Below are 13,514 nucleotides of genomic sequence, written 5' to 3'. Positions count from 1 at the left end.
GGCACTTCCCACGCTGCTGTGCTGGGCACTGAGGCTGGCCAATGTCTTGGATGCCTGGAGGGGCTGTTTTTGCTTGGGTCTCAGCTAGTGCTGAGGGAGAGGCACTCTACAGTGACAGGGTGGACTCGGTCCGCTCGGGCAGTTCCTGCCCCCCTCTGGACCTGAGTCAGTTTCCTTTCTGGCAACCTCTGCTTGGCTCAACTGCCACCTCCTCCAGGAAGTCCTGCCTGATTCCCCTAGTTGAAAGTAGTCTTGCCCATTCCTGTTCCCACAGCATTTGGTGGATTCCAGCACTTAAGGCTGACTGTGTATTTAAACCTGTGTAAAACATCTGGGGGTGACCCACCATCTGGAGGCAGCAGAGAGAAGATGTCAGCAGCCTAAGGGGCAGGAGTAGGAGCCCGGCTCTGCCCCCCTTTTGCTCTATGACTGGTGCAGGCACACCTCTTCACTGAACCTCGATATATTACCCACTGGTGAAGCAGGGGTATCACCACTGCCCATGACACAGGATGTCATGGGATCGATAAGGTTACAGATGCAATTGTCAAGCTCAGAAGTGTAAGGGGGTTCATTTCCAGGCATTGCATTTCAAAGGACACAGACATGCACAGAGGCTGAGGACAGACTCAAGAGGGACGTGGTCAGCGTCCTTCCACAGACTCAGGACCGCCTCAGGGGACAGGAGGCTGACTGACTTACTTCTTTGTGGCCCCAAGGGAGACAGACTTCAGCTCAGTACAAAGAGGAAAATGGTACAACAGTTAGTCCCCGATGGTGGAAGTGGTGCCTTCATGCAGTAATGAGCTCCCCATCACTGGAAGGACACAAAGCCACTTGGCAGGAATCCAGTACAGAACGGAAATTGGACTAGACAGCTTGACCTCCTATCATTTTCTGATTCTAGAATAATTTAAGGCACTCTTGTAAGCCACTGGCAGCAGATGCCGGTTTGCTTTTGACCTTCCTGAGTGACCTCAGAGGGAAGAGAGTGAGAGAAACAATCCCATTCACAGGGTCTCAGGCAGACAGAATTGACTGCTATTTCCCAGCCACCGGCTTGTCCCCTACTTCACTGTCACTTCTGTAGGAAGGTCATTCTGGGCAAGAACCAAGTCTCTAACCAGGTCAACCGTAATCCTTTAATATCTGCTTCTTACATGAGCTAATCGGTCTAGGGCTTTGAGCACTTCTTAGAGAGACATTAATCCGATGAAGTCAGAGGAGGAGGACAAATTGATAAGCAGATGTGGCATGGAAAGTGTTCCAAGAACGGGCACCTCGGGGCTTAGCTCAGCCGGTCTCCGGCCCGGCCTATCCACCCCACCACCTTCACTTCCCAGGTCTCCCCAGATGCACAAACTGCAGAATCACCACGCATGCAAAGTGTTGATTTATCATCAGCTGCTCTCCTTTGGTCAAAAGTCCCCCCAAAGTTCCCATTGGGTCAGAAGCTGAAGGAGTCCCTGGTCTTTCCACTTGTGGCTTTGTGCAGGTGTCAGACCACTGGCTCACCCCACCCCCCAGCTTTCCACTGGGGGTGTACCCTTCCCCCACTCTGTAGCCTGTTCCAGTGCCCGTAATTCCACCATTCGAGTCACTTCATTTGGTTTAAGGCAGCAAGTTTCAAACTGTGCTCTGCAGGGCCCTAGGGATCCCCAGCGCCTCTGAGGGGCTGGGACAGGAGAAGGAAGTGGGGTAACCAGAAGGACAGGGTTCCAGGCTTCCCTTTCATCAGAATGCTTCTACTTTCATCTGATTTCACATTAACAAAGATGAAAAAATTAAGACTACTGGGTTGAGAGATACTAAAATATCTCATCTTTATGTTATCTAAGATTTGTACAATGAATCTGTATTCATTTTGTTAAGAGGCAAGAATAAAACAAGTCAAAACAATAGTCCTGATGCCTTCGGACAGGCAGGTGCCTTAGAAAGCATCTAGCCCATGTCCTCTCTTTCAAGGGTGGAGAACGAAGATGCTCAAATAGAGAGGCTTCGAAAGTTACTCCATGGGTGTTAATCCTATTAGCTCTTAACCACACTGTAGAGTATAAAGTTCTGGGGAGGGCTTCCCTGGTGGCGCAGTGGTTGGGGGTCCGCCTGCCGATGCAGGGGACACGGGTTCGTGTCCTGGTCCGGGAGGATCCCACGTGCTGCGGAGCGGCTGGGCCCGTGAGCCATGGCTGCTGAGCCTGCGCGTCCGGAGCCTGTGCTCCGCAACCGGAGAGGCCACAACAGTGAGAGGCCCGCATACCGCAAAAAATAAAAAAATAAAATAAAATAAAGTTCTGGGGAAATGCACTGGCTCCTTACTATTATTCCCTTGAGGACCTGCGGGGGCACAGGGTTGCTGACAAGAAGACAGGAAAGCCCTCAAAAGCAGCTCTGGTGGGACAGGAAGTTCCTCCACCTCTCCTCAGGAGAGGGGCCAGAGCGGAGAAGGGGTAAGGAGGGGTGGAGACCTGCCTGCCTCTGGTTCCACAGCGGGAGGGAGCGCCGCCCTGCGAGCCACTGACTGGTAATGGGACGTTGCAGGTGCTAGAAAGACCCTGCACAGTCGCCCTAGCATCTTCATTATACAGGTGGAGACGGGGGGCGGGGGGTCATCTCAGCCATGCACTGAGTTATAGAGCCATCCTCAGACACCAGGCTCCTGACCCCTGGGCCATGGTTCGGCCAAGGGTAGAGCTTTGGTTGAAAGGAGCCGGTGCCTCACAGCATGGACAGTGCTGGTGGCCAAGCTGGCGAGACCCTGATCGCGAGGGAGCTTTGCAACGAGACGCCCCTGTGGGTGTCGGGGCCCATGTGTAAGAGGGGGTTAGATTTACAGCAGGGATTCTTAAAGCTTTGGATTCACAGACCAATACCAGTTTGTTTGCTTTTTAAATGAGATTAACACAAAGACTGCCATTTAAAAATTTTACTGAATAAAGGCTTTACCCCGAATTCTATCCCCTATCACGATCATTTCCTTTATACAAAGACATGAATAGGAAAGCATCATCTCAGAGTAGAGGTTGACTCTATAAACGGAAAGAATTTTGTCTTATAAGAAAAACTCACGACAATTTCCTTATTTTTTAAAAAATCATTTTTGTCATGAACTGGTGGGAATGGACCAGTGCCGGTCAACACGTGGGAACCTCTGGGCTGGACAGATTACCTGCGAGGGTCCTTCTCCAGCTCAGAAGGGCTGGGGTTCTAAACTGATGCCTGAGGGTATCTCTTTGGCCCCTCACACTACCAAAGTTGCATTTTTTTTTTTTGGCGGTACATGGGCCTCTCACTGTTGTGGCCTCTCCCGTTGCAGAGTACAGGCTCCGGACGCGCAGGCTCAGCGGCCATGGCTCACGGGCCCAGCCGCACTGCGGCATGTGGGATCTTCCCGGACCGGGGCACGAACCCGTGTCCCCTGCATCGGCAGGTGGACTCTCAACCACTGCGCCACCAGGGAAGCCCCAAAGTTGCATCTTATTCCTGGAAGCACGGTTTGGCAGAGCCAGAGAAGCGAGATGAGGATGGCCTGTCCCTGTCTGAGGGCAAACAGGGCCAGAAAGAACTGTCTAGGTCAAGAGTTGGCAAACTTTTTCTGTCAGGGGCCAGATAGTGAATATTTGGGGCTGTGAAGCCTCTGGTGCAACTATTCACCTCTGCTGTTTTAGGACAGAAGCAGCTACAGGGATTTCCCTGGTAGCACAGTGGATAAAACTCCATGCTCCCAATGCAGCAGGCCCAGGTTTGATCCCTGGTCAGGGAACTAGATCCCACGTGCGTGCCGCAACTAAGAGTTCGCATGCCACAACTCAGGAGCCTGCCTGCTGCAACTAAGACCCGGCACAACCAAATAAATATAAATAAATATTAAAAATAAAAAAGCAGCCACACACAAGACATAGATACATGAGTGAGTTGTGGCTGTGAACCAATATAACTTTATTTAGGGACCTGGAAGTTTGAATTCCTTATAGTTTTCATGTGTCACAAAATCTCCTTTCAATTTTTAGAAACGTTTTGAGTGTAGAAACCATTCTTTGCTTGTGAGCTGTACAAACAGGCGGCAGGCTGAGTTGGGCCCGCAGGCTGTGGTGTGTTGACCCCTGTCTAGATGCTGTTCTCACCCTGAGTCTGTCACAGGTCGGCCAGGTGGCTTGGGGCAAGTCGCTTCCCCACCGTGAATGTCAGTCTCCTCGCTGCTGACAAAAAGAATTCAGTCTAGACTGACAAGGAAGGAGCCACCTGGCAGGGACTAGGTGGGCAGATGCCTACTTGGCCTCTTCCCCTGCCAACGGAGACAACTGACAGTCTTTCCTGGCAGTGCCAACTTACCTGCTCCTGAGACAGAAGGCTTCCTGGCCTTTCGGATGGTGTGTCATCGCCTTTGCATTTAGGACAGATCCGATCCTCACCATTCCTGGGGACACATGAACAAATGCCACTGACTGAGGCATTCATGACTCCATGGCACCAACCTCCTTCCCCAGAGCTCCCAAAGCCTAGGCCTTGTCCAGTGTGGCAGCTGATACCAATGAGCATGCAGCCCCGCAATCCCAGACCCAGCATTCCCAAACCAATGTTTTCCTGTAGCTTGCAGTGAGCTTCTCTGGCAGCCAAACCTGATCTGAAGTGACTAGAGGCTATTAAAGCCCCTACTTATGCGACTTAGTGTGAATATTTATGTTTGCAGAAATATTCGTTGCTTGATTATAAGGTGCATCTCCAATCCCCACTGGAAAAATTACACAGTAATGCACTGACTTGCTTTTCTAAAATCTGAAAAACTTCTGCATTCCAAAACACATCTGACCCCAGGGGTTCAGATAAAGGATTGCGGATGTGCAGCTATATTCGTTCTTCTCAGCTTCCTCTCTTTTATTTTGGTCTCTTATTTTTAGTAATTACAGATGACCATGGCCTCTCAGAATAAGAAGGGGCCTCCGAGAACACCTAGCCTGAGGCTCTTAACCAGGAGTGGGTGCCAGACTCCGAATGGGGTGACACAGGGACACATGTGCTTTAACAAAGCTCCCAAGCGACTTGATCCTCAGCGAGAGCCACTGGTCAGGCCCATTTTACAGGAAGGAGAATGAGGCCTCAGAGGACGTATGGATCAAGCAAGGTAGAGTGAGGCAGGGGCAGAGCTGGACAGAGCTCTTCAGGCCTCAGGCCTGGATTCCTCTCCCGCCTCTGCCAGGTTTTGGAAGAACAGCGAAGGAAGCCAAGAGACCCGTTGCAAAAGCCTGAGATGAAGCCAGGATGGTAAAACCAGTCAAGCTCTGCTCCTCCCTCCCACCTGCCCTTTTCACCACCACCTCTCCCCTCCTTCTCTCAGCCTCCTCCGCTCGTGAAAGCATTGGAACTCCTCAAGCTTGCCTGAGAAGTTTCCCACCTTCTTAAACTGTAAAGTCCCAAACAAAGGTCATGCTGGGGGTGCGTGGCAGTTTAAGAACACATCTGCCAGGAAACTGACCTCATCCGTCCATTAGGCCTCATTGTCCTCATTTGTAAAATAGGGTAATAATAGTATCCACCTTTCCAAGGCTCTTCTGAAGACACAAGGAGAGAGTGCTTGGCACACATTTGGTACATAATAGTTGCTTAAGGTAGGATACTGATCATCACATTGATGCCACACCTCTCTGAGTTATTTATATTTTAAATATAAATATACACATATTTTAACATAGAATATACAATGTAAATTATATACGTATATTTTATACACATGCAAAATGTGTGCATTATATATAGGTATTTATATGCAAATATATACATATTTTATATATACATACATAAACATATAATACATCAATATACTCGATATTTTTGTCCCCTTTAAAAGCATTCCCAGCAAACAGTCTGAGGTGATGGGTGATATTGTGGAAGAAGATATATTTGTACAGCAGTTTGTCATTTACCAGGGAGTTTATATTCATTATTACAAGAATTTTTTGGAATGCTATTGACTGGGCCTTGTAACAATCCTGAGAGGTAGAAAATCACTTTACAGGCATTTTACAGACACGGAGGCTGAGTCTTCGAGACATCAAGCAATTTGCACAGGCCACACAGTAAGTAGCCCAGCTGGACCCAGAGGCTCTCCCCCTGACCCCGGATGGCCTTTTGCTAAGGGAGCTGATGTCTTTCTGTGGCTACTTCTCCTTCCACCAACAGTCAGACGGGGCAGCGTCCGGGACCGCGAGGAACAGGTGTGGAAGCTGAGGCCAGAGAGGTGAAGGCACCTGCCCCAAACCACGGTTCCTCTCACCCTTGCCTCCCGTGAGGGGTCCCTCCCTGGCACCTCCTTCCCACCCGCCTCTTCTCCTCCGACCCCTCACCTGATGTTCTCAGAGAGACAGACGGTGCAGCAGAGGGGCCTGGGCTCTGGTGGGTCCTGGCAGACGGTGGGCGGGCACCCAAAGGGGAACTCGTTCTCATCGGGGGCCGGGCGGGGGCTGCTGGCTGAGCCAGAGGCCATCTCGGGGTCCCAGGCTGGCTGGTGGGGGGGCCCTGTTCAAGCTCCTCTGGGGAGGGGCCCAGCTCTGTGGAGTCTGTGCTGGGAGAAGAGGTGAGTGCTGGCCGGGCCACCCTCTCTGATGAGCAAGTCTGATGATTTTTACCTTCTCGCTGGCTTGTGTGGTACAACGTCACAGCTGAGTCACAGCAGGGATGAGACAGGAATTACCCTTTGTGGTGAAAAAAATCCCCTGGATGGTAACTGCAGGCTCTAGGAGTGTCCAGTCATTCTTTCGAGCAAGAGGGAGGGGAGAGCAAGTCAGAGAGAAAAAAGAACCGTGTCACAGACTTTCAGGAACCACAGTTAGAGCTTCCCCTGTCGGAGGACCTCAGGCTGCCACTGGCTTCCTCCACTTCCTCCCCAGGGGACAGGGGCAGAGAGAGTCCCAGTCGGTGACTTGTCTAGGTTCCCGGGAACCTCCGAGCAGCCTAGGATACTCAGTGTGGGTGTTCACTGCCCCAGTGGAAAGCCCCAGGCTTCTGGAGTCAGGTCCAAAAATGCAAGTTCCATGCATATTAGCTCTGCCCTGTCCAGAGTATCTTAGGTAAAAGTCACTTTTGCACAGCGGGTCTCGGTTACCCAATCTGTAAAAAAAAAGGAATTGCAACAGGATTGTCTCGAAGACTTCTCTGGGGTTCGAAAATTCTGGGACCCCATGGCCAAGGCCAGCAGGAAGGCTTCTGATGGCTCAGCCCTGCCCGTGGCGTTCTTCATTAGTATGTGTGACACCTGGCCCTCCCCTCCTTTGAAGTCCGAGGCCTCAGGACCATGGATTGCTCAGGGCCCTACCTCCACGGCCCCACTCAGGAAGTCACAGGTGGCCACAGACTCGGATCAGGCGCCACCCCTTCCTGGCCCTGAGGAGAACAAAGGTCTAAATAAACACAAGGTTACGAGGAGTTGGTCTCAGCAGCTAAGTGGGACGCAGATCCATGGTTGTGTGGGAAGCATGGCTCCTGGCACATGTGCCATGCCCCAGGCAACATTTTCCTTCCTATTTCTTAGAGCAACCTGTTAGGAATTCCGCAGGCATGTGGAGGAACAGACGAGCAAGATGCCTGGCCCAAAGTCAAACAGCACCTGGAGGTACAGCACAATGACCACCAGGTCTGTGGGACTCTAAGCTCCGTGTTCTTCCTCCCATTCAAAAGAGGTAAAAACAAGGCAGCTTGGTGGAGCCTACAGAGCCCAGGATGGAGGTCAGAGCTTCTAGCCTTTGTTTTCTCACCTACCAAATGGAAAAGATGATCCCTCCCCATCTTTCTATTCTGCTGGGCTGCTACTAGGAGTTTTGCAAACTTTCATAGTAGTTTCAAATCACAGGCTTTGAGGTCTGACAGATCTGAGTTGGGATCCTGAGTCCATCACTTTCTAGCTGTGGGTCCTGGGACAAGGTCAGTGACTTCTCTGCACCTCAGTTTCTGCATCTGCAAAATGGGGTTAATATTAATACCTACTTCACCTGACTTGTAATAACTAAATGAGATCACAGGTGAAAGCATGGCATGGTGCACGGCCCAAGTGAAGTGCTTGAAAAGCTTTGATATTGATGATGGCCACGGCCCTTCCAGCTCCTCAAGGTCACAAAGAAAGATTAAAATGGTAAGTTATGCTTATATAGTGTTTTCACATCCATCAACTTTAGTTGAGCCTCACAAGTGGGCAAGGCAGGTCAGACGTTGTCCTCTGATCCTAGTAAATTCAACTATCCACCTTCCCGGGAGCGATGCTGAGTCCGCCAGGGGATGCTGGAAAAGAGGGCATGGCACCCTACCCTACTGCTGCGGTGGAAATCAGGACCTCCACCCTCACCTGGGCCAGCCCTGACCTGGCCCTGTCAGCAAACGACCTTGAGGCCTACTTCAGAGAAAGACTATCAGAAAGCTACTCACTTAACCACATACCCCAAACCTGCAAACTTCCCTGCGTCCCCACCTGCTCCCTCCTTCCCTTGGTTTGGCACAGGAACCCAAGATTTCTCTCTCCATCCAAGTTCTTGGGTCCCTTTCTCTCTGCTCCCTTTTCTCTCCCCTCCGTCTTCAATGCCTCCCAGCTCCTTCCTATCAGCATCAAAATATGCACAAGCTGCTCTAATAATTAAAAGTGAAAGTAATAGGTACTTTTAGTGCTGTGTTAAGTGCTTTTACAGGCACCATCTCATCTAATCTCCACGTGAACCCTATGAGGCAGGTATCGTCATCTTCATCCCCATTTTACGGAAAAGGGAACTGAGTCACCAAGAGGTTCGGTGACATGCCCAAGGACTCCCCGATAGTGAGTGGGGACTCGGGAGCCCTGAGCCTGTGTTCTAACTACACATGGTGCTTTAAAACGCCCTTTACCCTCATTCCACATTCCTCTCCAGCATCTACACCTTCTCACTTTAACATAACTGCTAGAAAATAGTGTCTACACGGGCGCTCCGCTTCCTCACTCCAATCTCCATGGAACCATTTCCCCAAGGTTCTCAAAGTCGAGATTGCCAAATGCCTGGGGCTTGTCCCAGTTTCTATCCAACCAGCCCTGTGGCCAGCACCTGACATGCCTCTTGGCGCCTCCTTTCCAGCTCCCTTCCTTGCTGTGGCTTCCTGCACCTCTTCCGTGCTCCCCCACGCCCCCACTTCTGTGGCTGCTCCTCCTTGTGTCTCCTTGACCCCCTTCTCTTCCACTCTGAACCGCCATCATCCCCATCTCCGCGGCCCCACCCACGGGACCCGAAGACGCGGAGTCTCTGCGCTGCACACCCGCGTCTCCCCAGCCTTCCACTTCTCCTTCGGGGCGCAGCTGGACCAGACCCCACTTTCCCTGGGAGTCCCGGTGGGCCGCCCCAGGATAAGGTTGGGCTCCCAGCTTTGCGATCCCACCGCGTCCCGCAGCCGGAGCACAATCCCTCCGCCGCCCGGCTCAGTGATGCCGGATGACCTGTCCGTGTCCCCCAGCCCCGTTCGTGCGCCCCCCGCGGGCTGGTGACGGCTGTCTCGCCACCGCCACATCTCCGGATGCGTGCGCAGCGATGGGAGCAGAGCGGCGCCCGCGCCTATTCAAGGATGAGCCACAGCAGGGCTGCCCCGGGCGCCCGCAGGAAGGGCGGGGGCAGACAGTCCGGGGCAGGGCTCTGAAGCCGGGATTCCAGGTCTCGGAGGCGCGCGAGGGGGGTGCCCGCACTTGGGCAGCCCCCGCCCCAGAGAGCTGGAGCCGGGCTGTCCCGGGCGGGGAGAGTTGGGGCGGCGGCCGGGAGCCTCCGCAGTCCCGGGGCGGGTGGGGGCGGGGTGCAGTGCAACCAACCTTGGCGCCGCCACCGCCTCCCAGCGGCCCGGCGGGAGCTTCCGGTGGCGCGAGGACTCGGCCCAGGCGGCGGAAACCGGGGAGGGCCGGCCCGGGGCCGGTTCCTGCAGCCGGAGCCGCCTTTCCGAGGCGGCCTCGGGGGCGGGGCGAGCGCTCCCCGGATGGGGAAACTAGGCCCGGGGCGGCATCGACGGCGTCGCAGGCTCTGTTTTTCTACTGAAGACTGCCCTTCCGTTCTCCTTCTCCTCGCGCGAGTTCCTGGCACGCGTGTGGGACTCAAAAGTATTCGCAGACTAAATGAACACGGACCTGGGACTTGAACCCCCATCCTGTCCCCTGCCTGCGTGCAATCCCGCGTGGGGTGGGGCAAGCAGCAGCAAAACCCGAGTCTTAGCCCTCTTAGATTTCTGCAAAGATCCTAGCACAGGTTCAGGCTCGTCCAGGCTTATTGGGTTGGAGCAATCAGAGAAGCGATCTACAGAGCGGTTCTGAAGGCACGGCGCTTCCACAAAACCGGGTGTTTTCAGGAACCGTTTCTGGTTTTGTCTAAACACACACACAGCCACTTATTCCCTATGAATTTTGTGTATATCAATCAAAACAGTTATGGTGCTTAGTGTTGGGATAGAATTTTTGTCTAAAAGGTACAAACAACCTTTATTTTTGCGAATTTGATAAAGGCTCCTTCTCCATCAAGACCTAACATCTGCAGGACTGTTAGCTGAGGAAGGACTGAGTCTGCCTTCTTTGTTGGTTTTGTTTCCTTTTTGTTGCTCAGAGGCACCCATTACATTCTCTATGTATTAGGGTCCCATTTTTTTGTCTTGACACCAACTGGAGTTGGGAACTGGGTTTTACTCCTTTGGTTTTTTTTTTTTTTTTTTCGGTATGCGGGCCTCTCACTGTTGTGGCCTCTCCCGTTGCGGAGCACAGGCTCCGGACGCACAGGCTCAGCGGCCATGGCTCACGGGCTTAGTTGCTCCGCGGCATGTGGGATCTTCCCGGACCAGGGCACGAACCCGTGTCTCCTGCATTGGCAGGCGGACTCTCAACCACTGCGCCACCAGGGAAGCCCTGGTTTTGTTTATTTTTAACCTGGGATGTATTTAAGCGTCTCACTCACCTGGGGCAGAGCTCCCAGCTTCTGCCTGAGGAGCTGATGCTGCAGGACAGACTCCTCCTGGAGAAAGGAGGGCCACGGTCCTACCTGGAGGGGAGGCGCCTGCCTGCAGGCAAGCAGAGGGTCTCAGGGGCCTCCAAGACAGGCAATCTGTGCGACACTGACCAGAGGTGGCCTCTGTGGTCATGTTCAATTCTAAGAGGAAAGAATTTAGAGCTTTGAGTCTCTGATTTAAAAATTCATTGATTCTCAGTGCAGTGGGACCTCTAAAAGCCCTTCTCTGCTCCCACCTCTCTCCCAGCCACCCCCTTCCTCTCTGCCCCGGGCCAGTGTCAGTGAGCAGGCAACCTGACTTTACTGTTTTCATGTGCCACATCCTGTTTTCAGATTAATGAGCTCATTTGGTGGAAATTTACCAAGGGAAATAGTTTAATTTTGGAAAGTACCAAAAACTTATCTGTAGTCACTCGACTTATTTTGGGGGGCTCTTGAAATAGAGGGGGCATCACCAGAGGACCTCTGAGCACTCAGCAAGCGGCAAGGCTGCAGAAATTGAAAGCAGAGCCCAGTGAGGCTTAACCTGACTCAGAAAGGAATCGAAACCCTTTGGAGACCACTCATCTCTACCCAGTAGAAAAAAAAAATTTTTTTCCAGAAATAAGTTTAACAAGAAAAGTAGTCCATCTGGCTAAGGCCTAAGATCTGGTGGTATGAACGTGGGGCCGTGACTGGGGAACAAGAAAGCAAACACAGGAAAGTAGGGAATGTTTGAGCCTCAGCGGTGCCACTCACATCCATAATCTGCTCTGCTTCTTCTACGAAGCACCAAAAGGTTTCCATTCTCCAGTTTTGCCCCAGTACTTCAGCTGTCAGGCTCTTGACATTGAAGTTGCCTGCTAGCCTTGTAGCCTTTTGAGCTTGTGGCTCCTGCAAGGAACTAAGGACTGAGTGGCTAGGAGGGCTATGGAAAATTAAAGTTTGGTGAGCCATTCTGCATTGAAGATGGTAGAGCACGTGTGACAAGCCCCGTAAGAGGCTGACCACCTCCTGGCCTGCCCTGTTTCCTAAAGGAGAGATTTTTTCATCCCTTCTAAGATGCAGAAGAAAAAAATGGTGAAAACTGACAAGGCGCTGACAGTTCAGTACTAGAATGAAAGGAATTGTGTCTTCTTTCTCTGCCCCCATCTGAAATCCATAGTGATATTTGGGAGGACTATTTATATTTTGGAATGAGCACTGGACTAGGAGTCAGGATACTTGTGTTCTTTTTTTTCTCCCTGCCACTAAAATATTTGGGGGGGAGGGTGTAGATAAATAGATGAATGCTTAAGCAATAATTCAATAAATAATAGTCCATAGTTCTTTTGTTTTTGTTTGTTTGTTTTTTAGTGGAAAATGACCTTAAAGGTCATTGAATGCATTGGGTTTTTTCAAAATTTGTGTTAGCTGTGGGACTGTGTCTTCAAATGCTTTGTCACATAGAGCCCAAACGTACAAACCAGCTAGAAGCAAGCATTTGCTGTTAAGCGGAGCGGGCAGCTGGGAGCCTGTGCGCTGGGCTTCTCTCCTCCCCATCCGGACCTCTAGGCTCTAGAGACACGGTTAAAAAATCATGGATCTAATGAGATGCTCCCAGGTCCCAGAGGTAGAAACTGGGATTGTCTCCTGGGCTGGCTTGCCTTTAGTGTCCCAGCCGTTCAACCTTTTCTTCAATAACTGTGACTTTCCATGTGTTTCAGTCCAGATGGGCATCGGAGGAGGGAAAGATCACATTGGCCTGGGTCATTAGCCTTCCAGGCGGTGAGGGGGCGGGACCAGATTGGAGCCTAAGCATCTAGAGGATTGAGGTCAGTGATCATGGTAAAAATATCAGTGACGGTAGTAGTGGCTACACTTTATTTAATATCAGTCACAGTGACACTGCTCTAATCGAAGCACATCACATGCCTTGCTCCACTTACTAAGATCACCAAGAAGAGGTGAGAAAACTGTTTTTTTCCTTTCCAAAAGCCAGGCCCCAGATTATAGCAGTAAATGAGGCAGGCCGAGCTCCTGTCCTCATGACAGCTGCCTCCTAGATATGAATGTACCAGCTGAGCATATCCAGCCAGCTGATGCCAGCCATTTGGGCTGCTTCTGTTTGTCAGCAACCCTTAAAACGTGGAGCCCATAACGGGCTACTACTCATAAATACCAGACATTCCTCGTTTTGCCCCTATATTCGTTCTTTTCATTGCCACCTGCAGGCTTTGTCCCTGTCATATTCACAGCTTGTGTTTAGTGAAAACAGTGAACAGCTTTCCTGCTAGCATTGTCTAAATCTCCTCTGTAAACTTCTGGTTCCTGAACCAGGAAATTTAATTAAACAGATGATTATATGTTATCAGTCACCTAGTAGATTAGAAGACCAAATTGTCCTGGGTTCCTCAACCCAAATTCAATACCCCCCCCCCCCAGTGGTAACTCACACACAGCTGATATCAACAATAAAACAAAGAAATATACTAAATGATCTTGTAAAAACTGTTAGCCTATAGTACACCTTCTCTGCTTTGGTGTGATGATTTAAAATGTCCCAAGTTTCCTTCTGTT

The 13,514-nt window shown here is 51.3% G+C and overlaps 1 protein-coding gene across 12 annotated transcripts in view; it reads right to left on the bottom strand.

Moving 5' to 3' along the window:
* TRAF1 (TNF receptor associated factor 1) overlaps positions 1–13,514 on the bottom strand; it is a 30,016-nt gene that overhangs the window by 13,175 nt on the left and 3,327 nt on the right. For 2 of the 12 annotated variants that reach the window (XM_067040860.1, XM_067040855.1), the window contains exons 1-3: positions 9,803–10,057; positions 6,621–7,101; positions 4,330–4,414 (exon numbers count right to left, since the gene is read on the bottom strand). Coding sequence is in view for 9 of the 12 variants with exons in the window: in XM_067040850.1 (XP_066896951.1) it covers positions 4,330–4,414; positions 6,339–6,478 (225 nt within the window). In the remaining 3 variants the exon portion in view is untranslated. Of the gene's footprint in view, positions 1–4,329; positions 4,415–6,338; positions 7,102–7,306; positions 9,774–9,802; positions 10,198–10,925; positions 11,118–13,514 lie in introns of those variants that run through there. The other 10 variants (XM_067040850.1, XM_067040854.1, XM_067040857.1 and 7 more) reach the window with 10 other exon arrangements.

Source organism: Kogia breviceps, chromosome 8 (genome assembly GCF_026419965.1).
Source record: "Kogia breviceps isolate mKogBre1 chromosome 8, mKogBre1 haplotype 1, whole genome shotgun sequence".
NCBI lineage: Eukaryota > Metazoa > Chordata > Mammalia > Artiodactyla > Physeteridae > Kogia > Kogia breviceps.
The sequence above is the reverse complement of the archived record's forward strand: the minus strand, read 5'-3'. Positions and strand labels throughout refer to the sequence as shown.